At 40.1% G+C, this 18,018-nt stretch overlaps 1 protein-coding gene across 3 annotated transcripts in view; it reads left to right on the top strand.

Moving 5' to 3' along the window:
- LOC103139814 (uncharacterized) overlaps positions 1 to 18,018 on the top strand; it is a 69,939-nt gene that overhangs the window by 43,211 nt on the left and 8,710 nt on the right. For 2 of the 3 annotated variants that reach the window (XM_016672739.1, XM_016672740.1), the window contains 2 exons: positions 548 to 559; positions 7,571 to 7,720. In XM_016672739.1, coding sequence (XP_016528225.1) covers positions 548 to 559; positions 7,571 to 7,720 — 162 coding nt within the window. The remainder of the gene's footprint in view (positions 1 to 547; positions 560 to 7,570; positions 7,721 to 18,018) is intronic. The other variant, XM_007554646.2, reaches the window with a different exon arrangement.

The following is an 18,018-nucleotide window of genomic DNA, read 5'->3' on the forward strand; positions in this document are numbered from 1 at the left end:
TATATATATATATATAGTTACTTGTTTATTCTATAAAATGGCACTATATTTCATATATTCACCTATATTTTCATGGTCAGAATATGTTTCACTGAGAACTTCTCAGATTTCTGTTTTATGAGTGAAAACCATTGTTGGTATAAAAAGAAGACTTTTCAAATTTTCTCTCAATGATGGCCTTAAAAACTAAAATTAATTCATTAACATGGCACAATTGATTACCATAACTGTTTTCACTGAAAGCGATTAATCTTCTGACTGTTTGGTATTTAATGATTCAATAATGTCTGAAATATTTGATGCAAACTGAACTGGAAACTCGCGTAAACATGCTGCTTCATTCCAATCTAGGTTGAGCTCTGTAAAAAGTTTGACATCTGTGAGCATTTGATCTGAATTAACTGGAATCAGAGTCCTTCATCCAGCACAGATGCAAATCCCCTCCGTTTCCATTTCTCACTCTCTCTCTCACTCTTTCTCTCTCTCTCTTTCTTTTTCTTGCTCCCTCGCTCCATTCACACTTCTTCTTTTGGGGGTCCTTTTCTAGCTTGACGTCCTGGTAAGCAATTTCCTCTGCCTCCATTTTTCAGAACATAATTTTGATTGATAATTATCGTTGGGGACATAATTCTGTTGAGCCACCCTGCAGAGTGAAAGACTAGTAGAATAAAATAGAAATGGTGTGTTGTTGGGTGCATTCGAGCGAAGCCACAACAAATGAAAGGATAAATCTCTCAGAGCTGCACTGCCGACTCAACCAACAGCTGCAGAGAGGAGAAAGCTCGCTTGTTCCTTCCCCCCCTTCCCTCCCACGTCTCCCCCCTTCCTCACTCTTCCTACAGTCTGTGGCCTTTATGGCCTTTGCTTCTGAGTGAAGAATTTCTGATTCAACCTTAGCTTCTCAGTCTGGGTTTTTTTTTATTGTCACTAAGAAAACTTTCAAAGGCCTGTTATATCCTGAAGGATTATCATTCTGATTTTCAACAAACTTAAAAAGCCGTAAAAACCGGAGAGAAAATCCCCTCTGGGGTGTTTAGTTTGACCTCCCGGTCAACCATCATCTTTCATAAAATACACAACCCAGATCTGTTAACATTTAATGGTTACCGCTGCATGCCTGCAGTTTGATGTCGGTACAGGAGTCTGAATGTTATTGACATCAGCAGCTGTTAGGGATGCCTGAGTTCTCGTTGTTGTAAAGCGAATGATAATTCATGACCGATTCCTCAAGACAATATTCCACCTCTGAATGAGAAAGTTTGGTTCTTGTTTCAGTGGGTTGTGTTTATTTCAGAATACTGATGCAGATGCAGACAGATTTAGTGGTATGACTAAGATAACGTGAAACTTAATAGTTGAAATATTTTAACATACATTTCTTTTTGTCTCAACATTAATTCAGCTGAATATTTAATAAAAGAAAATGGTACAGAGAAAAAAGATGGTTTCTTTAACTTGTTATTTTGTAGCAGGACCTTCTGCAGCAATCACCACAAACTAGTGACCTCTCTACTCCATTTCCCAGCAGGCAGCTTGACCTGCCCTTCCTGAGCAAACTACTCATGCTGTCTCTGGTGTATTCAGTGTTTCCATAGATGTTGAGCAGGATTAGTATGTAGGCTCATGCAGGTCCAATGTTTTTGTTTCTGTTTTTTCCACAGCCGTTCTTGTTTGCTTTTAGCTGTTTTGTTGGATGATCATTAAGTGACTCTAAGGAAACTAAATTTCTCCACACTGATCAGTGTGTTTCACCCATTAGCATTATTGCTCCTTTTTACCAGACACAGATTCAAGGTTCCGTCTGGCAGATGCAGAAAAACAAAACTGAACCCCCTCCATGTTACTCAGTAGGTATGTTGCTCCTTGCGCTGGAAGCTTCATCTTACCTTGTGCATTATTGAGGTGATGTAGCCAGCCAACAAACTCAGTTTTTTTTCTCATTAGTTCTAGAGAAACTGTGTTTTCAACGGAAAAGTTGTAAACTGGTGTAGTTCCTAACACTAACTATGTCTCCATTTCAAATATTTTATTGATATTCTGCTGATGTAAAAAAAATAATAATAATTTGGGATTACAGTGTTTCCTTAAATAAGAAATGCAATTAAAATCTCATGTGAATTATTTTATTCACTTAACATGTCATTAAAGATCATGGAGGCGGCAGATGTAAACATGAGATATATTCATATTTCAGCCACAGCTCAGAATTGTTTTTGCAAAACACACCAATTTCATACAGCTGAAGGCACTACTTTTAGATTTGAAGTAGTTCAGCAAGCACCATCCCCTTGAATGCTGATTGGTCTACCTGTTTCTGTGTGAACGATTGTTTCATAATGTTTTTTCTATACAGTACTTATTCATTTAAACACAATCTGGTGTTTTACAATCACCCGGATGAAGGTCACAACCCAAAACGTGTTGGTCTCCCGATATAGTTGTTTCTTAACACTTCAAGTGTTGCTTGTTTCTTGGGCCTAGTTTCTTTTTGGCTAATCCAGCTTCCTGTAACAGCCCAAAAATAGGCATCTCTAATTTGCCTGTTGTTGTCGGTCCTGTACTCCACCCCACTAGAGATATGCACCAGCCTATATAGTTAAATGGTTTTATCAGTTCTATGGCTGTTGTAAACGAATATTTTAGTAATTGAGTTATCTATTGATTATTCTTACGATTAATCGAGTAATCATATAAAAAAATATATAAAATAAAACCTTGGTAAATGTAACATAACAGCAGTGTTACTATCGCATATCAACATCAGTCCAATTTTTCACATTTGATCTTCCTTAACAGTAAATTTTCTGTAGTTTAGAAAATTAACCTGTAACAGTAATAGATCACTTTCTAAGTTAACCTGAAGAAAAGTTAAACAAGAATCTGAAGTTATATTCAATGTAATAATAAAGAGGCAGGCTCACAAATACGCTTATAAAAAAATATCTATACTCCAGCTTTTGGTTTCTGTATTCATCTTCAGTCAGTTTTATAGATGAACTCTCACCTTGCCCAGACGTATATAGCTTTTGTGTCAGATGGGATTTGACACCTTCATCCGTCACACACAGAAACACATCTGTCGTGTGCCGCCACGACATGTTGAGACCGGGATGATATGAAATACATTTTACTGTTCGTCTGTAAAGCTATACTTACATTAATCATCTAATGTGCAGCCGCTTGCAGTCTTCAATCTATCCGCTCACCTGTATAAATACACCTGAAGCGCTCTTCCCTGCTGAACCGGCCACCAGGCAGCAGCCCCGTGGGAGAAAAGCTGCCGTACTCCAGGCTTCGCTCCCGTCATTTTAACGATATTTATTGGTCCCCCAAAAAACGACAAAGACCAATAAAATCCCCACGGCTGAACTTGAAAACTGGACGTTATGCTGCTAACACTTAGCTTTTGTCAACAACTCAGGCGGGAGTGAGAGCTCTGCGCAATGCAAGTAATAACCTGGCCGGAACACGGTGAATTAAATAATAAAATATAAATTAACAAAGCTTCGAAGCAGATTAATTTTCTTTGAGGAATTTTAATAATCGAGGTACTTGAATCACTCAAGGAATCGTTTCAGCCCTAATCAGTTCTGCCTGTTATGCTTCACTATTACAAGAGCAGAAGAAGGGAGGTAAGCATCTCAAACTATTTCCAAAAAGAAAAAAAGCAATCAAAGTTTACTGTGTTTGTAATATATAATTGAAAGTGTCACAAAAAACAATTTAGCACCTTAAAAATTACAAGAATAAACACTCCATATAGCACAAAGCACTTCTAGCCCTAACTTAGCTTTCCACCAATAAGACCTGTGAGTGGAGAAATTACATCAGGTTATTGTAATCAAGACAACTGTTGACAGACAGGACCTTGAGGCTGATTGTTATACTAGAAGATAAATGGACTAAATACAAATTACAGTTCCTGTGGCACTGGTGAGGATTGTGGGTGAGAGCCATCATATCTCTGGGTTTTGGAATTCAGAGGGAGAAAATCTTGCCACTCAGATGTTCAATGAAAATACAGCAAAGTCTTCTGGTAAGATCACATGGCTAGCCATAACTGATTAGTCTCTGAAAATCACAGTAACCCTTCCATATCAATAGCTTTAGTAACTGCCTATCAAAGGTCAAATGAAAACTTTTTTCCTTTACTCAAAAACCTACTGGAACTTTTTTCTCACAGACATAATTTGTTTTCCATCATTCCACATAGAAAAGCTTTTCCCTCTTCTCATTAAATTTCTGCAGTGATCTGAAGAGGTGATGATAAATCTGCAGATTTGCTACATCAGAGGGCAGTGCTTTTCAAACATAGTTATCCACTATTTTTAATGAAATCATACTCAACTGGAAGCAGGAAGCTAACAAAATTCACCTCTTCACATGCTAAACTGCCCATTAGTCCTGTGGGAAGTTTATAATCCCTATTGCTCACCAGTCCTAAGATTACAGTTTCAGCATTTCATTTTCAAAATTCATAATGCCACAAGCACTGCTGTTACCATGGGCAATACAAACTACAGTAGAATTAAAGTGAAAAAGCATGTGAAGAACATTTGTGGAACTAAAACGACCTCAGGATAAAATGATAGGCTAACACAAAGCAAAGTATTATTTTTTCCACTGCCGAACCTTGTGTTTTTTTCTGGTTGCTCTTTGCTTTTATAATTCTGTCCTGATGTGTCTCGCAGCAGGAGATTCAGCAGGGGGCACAATAAATTCAAAGGCTATGCAGCGCATAACCCAACAGACACACTGCTCTGGGGCGGTGTCTGCTCAGTATACAAGCAATAGGATCCGTATGGTCGGTTTAGCAGTAGGAAAACAAGATCAGCTAGAATTGGTGTTGGAGAGAAGAAATTAGCACACTGTGGTATTCAGCTAGTGTGTCAAATTTAAAAAAACAAGACGAAAAATATCCTCCAATGTGAGTGTCGGTTTATAACAAACTTTTCAGAACCTGTTCTTTGCTGGGTTACGGTCTCATTTATTTCAGTCTAAAATCCATCTGTTGTCCCGCTGAGGTCTTTAAAGTGGGAAGACTGCTTGGCTGTCAGTGTCAGCTATGGCTCATTTCATGAGCGGTACAGCGCGAGTTGGTTCGGTTTGGTCCACTATAATCCCTTCTCCATTGTCAGGTCTCACTCTAGCCAGTTAAGGTCTGGTTTGGTTATTGCCAAGTTGAGTGTGTCGCCATTGGCAGTGTGGTCTCACTATGTCAGTATGAATATGGGCAGGTAGTGAGCATTTTTGTTGATGGAAATCCAGGGGCCAATCAATGAATGCCAATCAAATCATTTGCATGCAATACATGGGGTTTGTTCTAACCCCTGAGGAGGTTCCGTAAAACCACAATGAAGCGGTTAAATCCAAGCCTGTGGAGAAGGGCCTGGCGTATTCAGGAGACAAGTTCCAACCTCCTTTAGACTCACTGGGTTGGCAGAGTTAAGTCACAAATGTCTAATGCTGCTTCTTTATGTCTCATGTTTGTCAAACAGTGATATTTTTCTGTTCTCTATTCAACTGACTATGTTGTGGGACTAGTTCCACTCTACTTGTACTGTACCAATGGACCTATGTACCTGCAACTGAAGGGAGGTACAGATCGGTTGAATGGGCCACTTGTACTATGGAAAAAAATAAAACAGCATACCAAACTGACCCGGCTCAGTGGGAACAAGGCTTTAGACTGCCACACCTCTGAAATTCACCAAGATCCTGACTGGACTTGTAACCATAAGGAAGTCCTGCTGAATAATAAACATCAAAGCCTGCTGATTTTCTTTTCATCTTTGCTGTTTGAGTTGTGCTGCTATTAAAGGAAATTCCTGTAAAAAAAAAATCAGAGTGTTAGTATTTATTTAAATGTTTTCATATAATATATGTAGAATTTCATATGTTTTTTTGGTGGTGGTTATTGCATTGGGTTGTTTATGAGTGCACACATTTAGTAAACACTTTATGTTTATTTAGATCATTAACTATTTTGTTTTGCTGAGTTTGAAGGACTGGCAGGAAAAGATGATTGGTGGTGAGGCAAACCAGGAAGTGGAACAATCCATCAGGCTGCTGGAAGCAGGAGACTTGATGTTGAAGATTCTTCCTGTCTCTACTAATTTCACAATTACTAAAACATTTTCGGTGTTAGGTTGTTTTGTTTTTTATAGTTGTGTTCTAGTCAAAATGTTTTGGTTTGAATTAGTGATTTATGCTTATGCATTGTTTGTCTTTGTCTCTTCTCAGTTGCTGCTTCAGTTGCTCCGACTAGGAGAAAGGGGCTAAAAGCCATCCATAGTTTAGGATTCAGAAAGATTTATGGATAAATGCAGCTCTTTCTCAGCAGGTAGCAGTTACAGAAATTGGAGATAGAATGTAAATATCTGGTCTCAGATCCTGTCTGTCTACACTAGAAAAGGTATACTGAGGTTTTAATCTGGTTTAAGTCCTAGTAAGATGCTGAAGAAAGAGTGGGAAGCAACAGAGTTTTTCCAAGGATCACATGCTTCACAAAATGAAGAAGGAACATGCTCACATAGTGTACTTACAAGAAACCCACCTAAACAAAAGTGAACATGAAAAACTAAGAAGAATGGATTTCAACCGATTGTTCTTCTCTTCATACAAATCAGGGCATACAAGAGGAGTAACTACTCTTATTTCAAACAAGATACAATTTGAAAAATTATATGAACTGGCGGATAAGGAAGGCAGGATTGTGCTTGTGAGAGGCAATGTAGGGGGAAACCCTGTTACGTTATTTAAGAAAGTTGGTCTGATAGACATATGGAGAGACTTTTAGCCCAGTAAAAAGGACCACACACTATTCAGCCACTCATTCAGTGTATACAAGAACTGATTATTTTTTGACACTTACAAGACGGGCACAAGATGGACAAATGTGAGATCTGAACAATAGATTTGAGTGACCACTCAGCTGTATATTTAACAGTGGACCTTGGCTTACAAAAAGAAAATAATATATGGAAACAAAATTCATATATTAAGATTTTCTTAATAACCAGTGGTTCAAACAGGAAATATGGAAAAAAATACGGAAATAATTTTTTTTTTTTTTTTTTTAGATCTCAATGACAATGGAGAAGTATCTCCTCCGATATTATGGGACACTCTTAAAGCAGTTCTGAGGGGGAAAATTATAGCAATGTCATCACACTTAAAAAAATTAAGAACTAAAAGATCAAAGGAATTGCATACAAAATTGGAAGAACAAAAACACAAACAAAAGTGTACCCCAGATATACTGGAAGATCAACGATCCAGTCAACGGTTGCAATGTATCTGTAGATGTCTAATGCTCATGTGTTTATGCACCAAAACGTTATAAAAAATTCATAATGCTTTGGGAGAAAAAATTAATTTTTTCAGTGTAACCAGTCAGAGCCAATCAAATGATATTCCACAAAGTTCCAAGTTCCAAAGATCTTCACTGTGTTTGGCTAAACATGTAAGTTCATGACTCATTTATGTATGCAACACAAGTTTTAATCATTCAGTAACTTTCAGTTTGTGTGTGTGTGTGTGCGTGTGCGTGTCTGCGTGTGTTTACCAGGTGCTGGGCAGTGCTGGAGATCGTCCCACAGACGTCGTCACCAGAGAGGAGGATGGCCACTGGCACAACAACCCCACCCACCTCCAGCAGCCCCCCTGGTCCTCCATCTTCAGCCCTGCCCCTGCTGATTTCCAACGTCTCACTGGAGGAGTAAGTGTTAACTCCAACTCCCCTGATCTTCTGCTGTTGCTCTCCTCCAGGACCTTATGCACAAAATGAGATTTCCCTGAGAGAAGCAGTGTGTAGGCTGAATCTGACAGAGAAGTTGAAGATTCAGAACACATCCCAGGTTGACTCAGTAATCCCTTTTTATCAATAATGGATTGCATTTTTATTTCACTATCTTATTGAATTATGAATGTTTCATCTTAGATTTCGGGCTGTAAATGTGTTTGTTTCTGATGTAAGTTTTAACACTGGGGTCTATGAGAGCTCAGAGTGTTAATGTGGTCGGTTGTCCGTTCAGCAGTCGGCTTCAGCATGATGACTTTTACTGCTGCTGCTCTGATCCTTGGTGGCCATGCTGAACTGGGAATGCAGTTTCACTCCTCAATGTGTTTAAAATATTGCATAACTGTGAAGTGGGTGGAAAAATGTCCTTTTCAGAATTTTTGCCAAAAAATCTGAAAAGTGTGGTGAATATTTATATTCAGTTTCCCTGATTCAATCGCAGCTCTGTCTTCAACTATGACACATGAAAAGACTGACGTTTTTGTGGGAGACCTTCAGTCAGGATGGATCTGTGAGCATCAATTTTAAAGCTTTGCCACAGATCTAGAGTTGGACTATTATTAGGCCATATGCTTTTTTTTATTTCCTTTATTTAACCAGGTAAACCCCGTTGAGATCCAGATCTCATTTTCAAGAGGGACCTGGGCAGACATCTGCAATACAGAGCCCTGTAGCTTTGTAGCCCTGTTTGTGTATTTAGGGTTATTGTGAACCCCGCCCGTCTTACAGGATCTTCATCCAACCTTTCTATTGAAAAGAAGCTTTCCTACAGCTTGATGCTGCCACCAACATGGTTTACCTCTGTGTGTTGATGGCCACAGTTAGTTTTCCATCACATTTTGCATATAGGTCAAAAAGTTCAGTTTTGGTCTCATCTAACCAGAGAACTTTCTTCCACATGTTTCCCATGTCTTCTGTTGGTTTATTTCTATGTGGAGATATTTAAGCCGCCTTGCTTTAAAGGGGAGTTATTATGTAAAATCAATTTTTTTGAGCTTTATATCATATTGTAATGTCATATTTATTCCCTCATCCAAAACATACTTTGGTTCTTTCATACAAATTTTGAGAAATCCTTTATCTCCCATGGCAACCATTCAGTTGCCATGGAAGATAAAGGATTTCTTTAGGCACTTGCACTCTGTAAGAGCAAGTGCCTAAACACTTGCTCTTACAGAGTGCATCTGCGTTTGATCTTAGGATGCACTCCTAAGATCAAACGTTCTTAGGAGTGCATCCTAAGAACGTTTGTTAACAGCATAATAATGTGGTTGAATGAATGAAAAATCATTAAACCTGCACCTGTGAAGAAGTGTGGCTGTTACCGTCCTGTTACCTACCACATTTATTGAGGTGCATTAGAGTAGAAGAGGCTGATTCCATGTGCAAACCAAACTATAGACTTTAATATTGTAAGCCTCTGTATTTCAACATTCTGTCTAGAAAGAACTATGAAACTTTGACAGAATCCTCGTGACCTTTTGTATTGGTTTTGAAATAAGCCTCCAAATGTATTATGGTCCTCAGAGAGACTGAGTTTGGTTTGGGTTGGCTGGCCTGCACAGGATGGCCAGGGCCTGTCCCATGCAGCTAGACCCAAGCCTCCCTTGTCCCCTCCCAGAGCTCCGACTCTCCAGGGTGGATAAGGGGTTGGCTGGCTGTACAGGATGGGATGGCCAGGACCTGTCCCATGCAGCTAGACCTGAGCCCTCCTTATCCTCTCCCAGAGTTCTGACCCTCCAGGGTAGATAAGAAGTTGACCCAGCTCCTCTGCTGGGGTCTGGCTGGAGGGCAAAACCTGGACGACATCAATGGTTTGACCTTTGAGACATGGAAGGTGGAGTGTACATGGAATGAAGGCGGCAGTATGAGATGCACAGCTACTGGGTTAACAACCTTGGCAACAGGAAATGGGCCCACAAAACAGGGTGCCAACTTGCGGCTCTCTACCTTGATGGGCAGATCCTTGGTGGATAACCACACCTTCTGACTGACCAGGTATCTAGGGGCTTGGGATCTGTGGTGATTGGCATTCCGGGCATAAACAGCAGAGGTCTTGCAGAGAATAGCTCTGGCTCTTCTCCAGACTCTGAGACAGCGATGCGCTGATAAATGGGCAGCAGGAACCTGGGTGGCTCCCTCCTGAACAGATAGAATGGGCGGCTGATAGCCATAAACAACATGAAATGGTGACAGACCCGTGGCACTTGATGGTAATCCATTGATGGCATACTCTACCCAAGGTAAGTTCTGGGACCAGCGACTAGGACCATCCATGCAAAGGATGCGCAACTTGAACTCAACCTCCTGATTCATCCTCTCTGTCTGGCCATCCGTCTGAGGGTGAAAACCTGAAGAGAGACTGACGTCAATGCCGAGAAGGGTACAAAACCCAAAAAACAGGAAATGAATTGTGGTCCTCTATCAGACACGATGTTGCTGGGAATGCCATGAAGTCTGAACACTTCTCGAGCCATCACATTAGCGAGATCAGGTGCTGAAGGCAACTTGTGTAAAGGAATGAGGTGGGTCATCTTCGAGAATCTGTCAACCACAGTGAGGAGTACCGTGTTACCTTGAGAGGGAGGTAGGCTGGTGACTAAATCCGTCGAGATGTGGGACCACGGTCGATGTGGAATCGGCAGAGCCCTCAGTAGACTGGCTGGAGGGCATCTGGAGGGCTTTACTCTGGAGCAGGTGACACATGCTGACACAAACTCTCGTGTGTCCTTTCTCAGAGTGGGCCACCAGAATCCTGAGTGGACCACTGCTAGAGTCTTTGTAATACCTGGGTGACAGAAAAGTTTAGAGCCATGACAGAACTGAAGGACCTTAGATACCATTTCTTCAGGAACAAACAGAAGACCCTTAGGACATTGAGCTGGAGATGGTTGTTTCAGATGACTCCAATGCTAGTTTAATAGTTAACAGCTCTCCGTCTCCAACGTCATAGTTTCTCTCGGAGGCAGAGAACCAGCGAGAAAAAAAAGGCACAAGAATGTAACCTGCCATCATCTGCAAACCATTGAGACAGAACTGCACCAACCCCAGTGTCTGAGGCATCAACCTCCACCACAAAAGGGTTAGACAGAACAGGACAACACAGAATGGGAGCTGAAGTGAAGAGACGTTTCAGCTTACCAAAAGCATGTTTAGCCTCTGAAGACCACTTGAACTGAGTCTTGGTTGAAGTGAGTTGATGAAGAGGGGCAGCCACTGAGCTATAATTCTTGATAAAACGGTGATAAAAATTGGCAAACCCAAGAAAGCATTGAAGCTCCTTCAGACTGGACGGTTCGGGCCACTCCAAGTCGGCTGCCACCTTTGATGGATCCATGGTAATCCTGCCAGGAGCAATGATAAAACCCAAAAAGGATACAGATGACTAATGAAATGCACATTGCTCAGCTTTAATGAATAGTTTATTCTGGAGAAGCCTAAGAAGAACCTCTGGTTGGGTACATCCTTCGAAAAAATCAAGATGTCATTGAGGTGTACAACAAATCTGTTTAACATGTCCCTTAAGACATCGTTAACCAATGCCTGGAAAACGGTTGGGGCATTGGTGAGCCCAAGGGGCATGACCAGGTATTCATAATGCCCTGAAGGAGTGTTAAAAGTGGTCTTTCATTCATCTCCCTCTCTTATTCAGACCAGATGGTAGGCATTACGCAGATCCAGTTTAGTGAACACAGTACTTCCTTGAAGGAGCTCAAAAGCAGAAGTCATGAGAGGCAGAGGGTACCTTTTCTTGACTGTAATTTTGTTAAGACCTCGATAATCGATGCAGGGCCGAAGAGACCCATCCTTCTTGCCCACAAAGAAGAATCCTGCACCTGCTTGAGAAGAAGACTTTATTAGTCCTGCTTTGAGAGCATCAGAAATGTATTCCTCCATTGCCCCTCTTTCAGGACCAGAAATGGAATACAATCTGCCCCTAGGTGAGGTGGTTCCAGGGCGAAGGTGAATGGCACAGTCGTACTCTATGTGGGGAGGCGGAGAAGTGGCCTTTGATTTGTTAAATACCTCACGCAGATCATGATAAACCTTAGGGACCTTAGACAAATCTGGATAATCATGGTTAACCTCACAGGGAGATGTCATGGTAGGGGCTTCCTTCAAACAAGAAGTAAAGCAAGATGAACCCCAAGACTGAACCTCACCTGTGAGCCAATTGATGACTGGACTGTGTTTGATTAGCCACGGGCGTCCCAGAATCACAGGAATCTCAGGAGACCTGGTCAGCAGAAACGTGATCCTGTCATGGTGGTTTCCTGAAATCAGTGCAGACACAGGCTTAGTGCAGTGAGTTATTTGATCAATAAGGTGCCCATCAATAACAAAAATCTCACGTGGTTTATCTAGAAGTTCCAACTCCAAGGCGAGCATATGAGCTAGGCCAACATCAATAAAGTCAGCATCAGCCCCAGAATCAATGAAAACAGGAAATTCCATCCCTTCAGGAGAGTCAGGAAATCTGATGGTTCACTGATTGTGTGGAGGGTTCTGAGGATAGGGCTCAGCAAAGACCCCCCGAGCTTTACTGAACCTGTCCTTTTGACAGACAGTTAAGAGCGCGATGGTTTTTTTCTCCACAGTAGAAACACAGGTGATTTCTGAACCTCCTCTCCCTCTCTTCAGCAGAGAGCCTGGTCCTACCCAACTGCATGGGCTCCTCAGTGCTAACAGGGGGGTTTGTGGAGACTTGTGGCATGCTGCAGGGACTGACCTGGACAGTTGAGACCCTTCTTTGATAATTAGATGAAGCCTCCCTCTCAGGACGGATTGGATCAAAAACCCTCTTCATTTCATCAGAAAACAAGTCACAGCTGTCAGCATCATTCTCCCACTCAGAAGTTCCCCACTGCTTTGCCTTACCAGACAGCAGAGAGATAGTGTAGGCCACCTTGGCCCGTTCAGAAGGGAAGGCAGAGGGCTGGAGTTCAAAAAGCAGAGAACACTGGGTTAAAAAAGGTCTGCACTGTTCGGGATCCCCATCAAAATGCTCTGGTAGCGTTAACTGAGGGAGTGACAGCAAGAGAACGTGGCAGTGTAATAGAGCACCTAGCTTGGGCTTGAGAAGCCCTTAGAGACGAAAGTCCCTGTAAAAGCTCCTGGACATTTCTTTCTAGGCCAGTAATGGCACCCTCCACCTTAGAACACTAATCTGGATTTTGCTGTGGGTTCATTCTGGTGAGATCGTACTGTAATGTACAAGCAAAATCAGCCAGAACCCAAACGCAGCCAATACAAGTGTTCTTGGGGCTGAAATCATGACATACCAGTAATCAAGGAAAAACGAGTTGCTTTTGAGTGAGTGATATTTTCTGAATATTATATATGTGAAAGTTTCGTCAATTCATCCTTTCATAAACACTAGTGCTGCGTTTATGACACAGCCTTCAACAATTTAGATGGTGTTTACTGGAAATTATTGGTCAGTGTAGAAACTGTGCAATTAGCTCCTCTGCTGGTTTATCAATCACACAGCAAAACACTGGACAGACTGTACAATTTACAAATACTATTTGTATTGTGGTTTTTTGACAATAAATATTTAAAGTGAATTTAATACAAATTATTTTCTATGTTAGAAAAGTACGTTAGATTAAGATGCTGAGTCCTGGAATAGAGTTAGTGCACCAGATTTATTTAGGTGCATTTAAGTAAAAGAGGCTGATTCCATGTGCAAACCAAACTATAGACTTTAATATTGTAAGCCTCTGTATTTCAACATTCTGTCTAGAAAGAACTGTCAAACTTTATTTGACAGAATCCTGGTGACCTTTGTGTATTAGTTCTGAAATAAGCCTCCAAATGTATTATGGTCCTCAGAAAGACTGAGTCAAACTGAGGTGGTAGAGTTGGTCTCCAGTGTCATGTGACTTCATCAAGGCCGGTTTGCTGTTTCTGGATGCCCAACTTTCTGTTTCAAATCTGATTCTCTCTGAGAATTTCTCGATGTTATATTCATGAAAATGGAGGCTGATAGTTAATTCGCCCACCATAAGGTTCACTTACCTTTTTCTTCTTGATTTGAAAATTGTTGTGCTGGACTGAGAGATGCTGAGGTACAGTGATGCAGAATCAGAGCCTGCGAAGGCAGCAATTCCTATCGTAAAAAAAACGGAATGACACTTTGTCAGAGAACATTTCTGAGCACAAGGCTCGTTTTATGGCTTTATATTGTCAACAGCCATTCTGAGAACAGAAAAAGGCTGCATCAGATTTCCATTTGTGCTTCTGACTCTGGGTGATTCTGTATCGCTGATGGCCAAGAGTGACAGTGATGATACATCAGCAGAAAGCTGTGAATATGTGCAATTAACAGCTCTTGAGCAGGATATGTAATTATTTCAAAGTATCTTTGGATTGCAGCGGTTCCCTGGCTCAGGCCTTCCTTTTCCATTAAAGCCTCTTTTATTACGCTGATTTGCAGAAAAACCATTTCATTCTGATTGCTTGGCATGAATTTTTATTTCTGTTATTCCCCCCTCTTCCCTCTTCAACCCATCACTGTTCATTGTTCATCTTAAAAAAAAACACTGTGACTGTGACCCATATGGCTCAGACACCTTCAATGAAAGGTACGACTTCCTCTCTGCCTTGACAGGGTTTGAGTGGAACAACATTGCCCTCTTGTGGATTTCTGTAAATTAGTAACAGGAAAGAAAAAAAAAAACATCTGCTCAGAGCACATGGTTGTTTATTCTTCCACAAATCCCTTTCCTTTAACCTTGCTTCACTTCATCTGTTGACTCTTTGGAAACAGTTATGGGCTTTTAACACTGTTTAGATGAGGTAGGAGGGGGAATTAACAAAGACGAAAGAGAGTGCAGGGAACTCTGCAGCCTTGTAGTTTGCCTCACAATCAGAGGTTAATGTTTAGACATGCAGCAGTTTTAGTGTTCTGACATTTGGGTGGATGAAAGTTATTGGTTGAAATTTGAAAATGCTAATGTGTCTCATCTGTAATATCTAGTGGGTTTTTCTGTAGTGTTAAGTTGGTTAAGATTACTAATGTTAATGCTGCCAGTCTTGGCCAGGATTCTCTAGCAAAAAATATTTTTAATCTTAATGTGATTTTCCTGGTGAAATGTAATAAATATTTATTTAATAGTTATAAAATAAATAAATAAAAGACAATAATGCTTTCATTTCCTCTCCATTCATAAAAGGTGAAGGTTTGCTGACGTGTGTTGAGGAATACATACACAACTGGTTGACATCACAACAGAGTGACATCACTCCCAGAGTGTGGAGCCCATAAAGCCCTATATAAGTCTGATGCCATTTCATTACACTGAGGAAATCAGGTGTTACAGCATACAAAGACATTTTGAAATATGTCAGATCTTTCCTGACTGTTCCAACATGACCAAGCACTGGTGCACAAAGCAAAATCCTTAGAGTGTTTGTGTTTGATATGGAGCAGCTTGCCTGCTCTGCACTTGTGTACTGATCTCAAACTAATCATCCAGCATCAGTGTTTGACCTTACATATGCTCTCTTTGAAAACCCATTTAAATGAACTTTCCCATGTAATGGGAAAGTTCATTTATGTTAGGAACTTCACCACTTAGTGAAACACATTATAGACTTTAATTGCACACAGTAGTTTATTTTTGAGCTTTTATTTCGATTAAATATGATGATTTTTCACTTCAGTTTATGAAAAAATATTTAAAATTATAATCTGAGACAATAAAAAACATTTTGTAATACAAAAATGTGGGTTTAATGAAAAGTATGTTTAATATCAGCTTAAAGATTATTTTGAAAGGATATTTTTAATCTGACAAATAAGCCTAATGAGAAAACACATTTTAATTTATTGAAAAACATTTGAGCAGCTTAAAAGGGGGGCAACACCACACTGAAGCCTTTACTTTAAGAATAAGATGAAATTAAAGTTCATCTGTGTGTAAAGGCAAGGGGACCCACACAGTATTCAACATGGCTTTTAAACAGTGATTTTGACCAGTTAAAAAGAAAACTGAAAGATGAGTTTAAAACCATGAAGAAATTTGAAAAAGAATTTAAATGGAAAATAATGCAACTTTAAATTTATTCAAATCTGTAAACTTTATTCTAATTCCTGAATTTGCAAGTTAATTTCTGTGCAACCCCCAAGCTGCTAAATCTACAGCCAGGAGAGTGTTTGAGAGTCTTTTTATAACCCACTGTAAGAGCGAGCAGTACCGACACTCAGCCTGTGGAAGTGAAAATTACTGAAATTCAAGCACACGTTGGAAGTTGGAGCACATTTTCTTTAGCTCCAGGTATCAGTCTAAAGGAGTCTAAATTATGAAGAAAATCAAATCATTACCATAAATCTTCCCGTAGAGGGACCTAACATTTAGCAGAGCAAACTTGATTAAAATGCTTTTGACATCAGAGAAGGTCAGGAATCAAGATGTGGAGGTGAGCATAATCAAATTAGAATAGCTGGTGCAAAGTGTGTTATGTCTAGTGGGTGTTAATTATTAGAGGTATAAAGAAAAGACTCTGGAATGTCAAAAGAAATATCTGAAGAAGATGTGGAGATGGAGGAACAAGCAAAACAAAAAGTGAACCAGAAATTCGTTATTAATGGTGTGTGGGATGTATTAATTCACATAGAAGAGTGGTTGGAGTTATTCATAAAATGTTAACGTATCTGTTTGGATTGTTTCCAGGCTTGTAGCTCATAGTTAGTCATTTCCATGTCCAAAATGTAGTAATATGCAAAAAAGTATGAAAGAAGAATGAGCATTAGGCAGCACAGCCAATGGGAGGCATATGATGACTGATGTACGGAAGGGTGAACTTAAATATCAGTGAAATGCAGTGAAGTCAGGAAAAAGCAGTAACTTGGCGATGTAAAGTGCCTTTAAACCTTTTTCACTTTTAAATCATTCACTTATATGAAGTAGAACTGCAATACTTTGGGCAGAATACCTGGCTATTGTAGCTCCACAGACCCATGGTTTACCTCTGTTCTGACGCATTTTTAGAGCAACTCGTTTTAGAGCAAATTGTTTTAGAGCAATTCATTTTAGAGCAGTGTTTCTCAACCCTGGTCCTCACCGCCCCCCTGTCCTACATGTATTAGGTATTTCCCTTATGCCACACACCTGAATTGTATCTTGGGGTGATTAACAGGCTTCTGCAGTACTTGGTGGTCATGCAATAATTTGAATCAGCTGTTCTGGAACAGAGGCACATCTAAAACATGCAGAGCAGGGGGGCTGTGAGGACCAGGGTTGAGAAACACTGTTTTAGAGCAACTCGTGCTGCTATTCATTTATCTACTGGCAGAGAAACATTTTATTCCAATGTTTATTAAAGACGTCCACAACATAAGACTTGTCCATTAGATCTTACATGTTGGAGCCATAGTTTAACTGTAATGTCCATGCATGTCAGATACATATTAAAATATTAATGCTACCACAATATGAATGAAGTAAACAAAGCCCAGACATAATTAAGGAGTCTTCAAGAACTTCACTGAATGCATTTGGATCATTTTTCCCCCCAAGGCAAACATGGCAAAAACAAAAACAAGTAACTGTATTCAAAACATACAGAACAGTTACATTCTCAATCAGAGTGTTTTGGAAAATCCCTCTTGGTACTGGCACACATTGCTGAAGCACTCGTAATTAAGTGCCCCATGCACTTTGAAGAGGCTCCAACGCTGAGGGACGATGTAAGGAATCCTGTGTGTTAATATACGCTAGAACCAAACCATTTGACTTGCTTACTTGCAACTTTGGCACAACTGAACTTCAACTACAAAATTGCTGCCGATCACAAAACTTAACAAGAAGTTAGGACCTTGTTTAGCAGTTCGGCGAGGTCATAGACAAGAAAATGTTTTGGGGGAATAGAGAAAAATGAATAGACTGAAAAATATAATCTAAAAAGAAAAAAAGGGTATCTGTGCAGCACCAGGAGAAAATAAATTTACATTTTTTGCACTCTTAGACACTCAAAGTACACAAAAAAATTTAAGTTAAAAAGGTGGATTTTGCATCACCTTAAAACTGGCACCACACCCATTGATTTAAAATATCTTGGTCTACCTAGATCTATCTAATCTGATCAAGGGAAGTGAGCCAGAACTACTCCACTGTCAGAGCAGTAATTTTTGACACATTCATTAAAATGTATTCATAAGCCTTCAGCATATGACTCTCATGAATCACTAAGCATTTGTTGCCGAGGATGCA

This window comes from Poecilia formosa, unplaced genomic scaffold, assembly GCF_000485575.1.
Source record: "Poecilia formosa unplaced genomic scaffold, Poecilia_formosa-5.1.2 Scaffold65, whole genome shotgun sequence".
NCBI lineage: Eukaryota > Metazoa > Chordata > Actinopteri > Cyprinodontiformes > Poeciliidae > Poecilia > Poecilia formosa.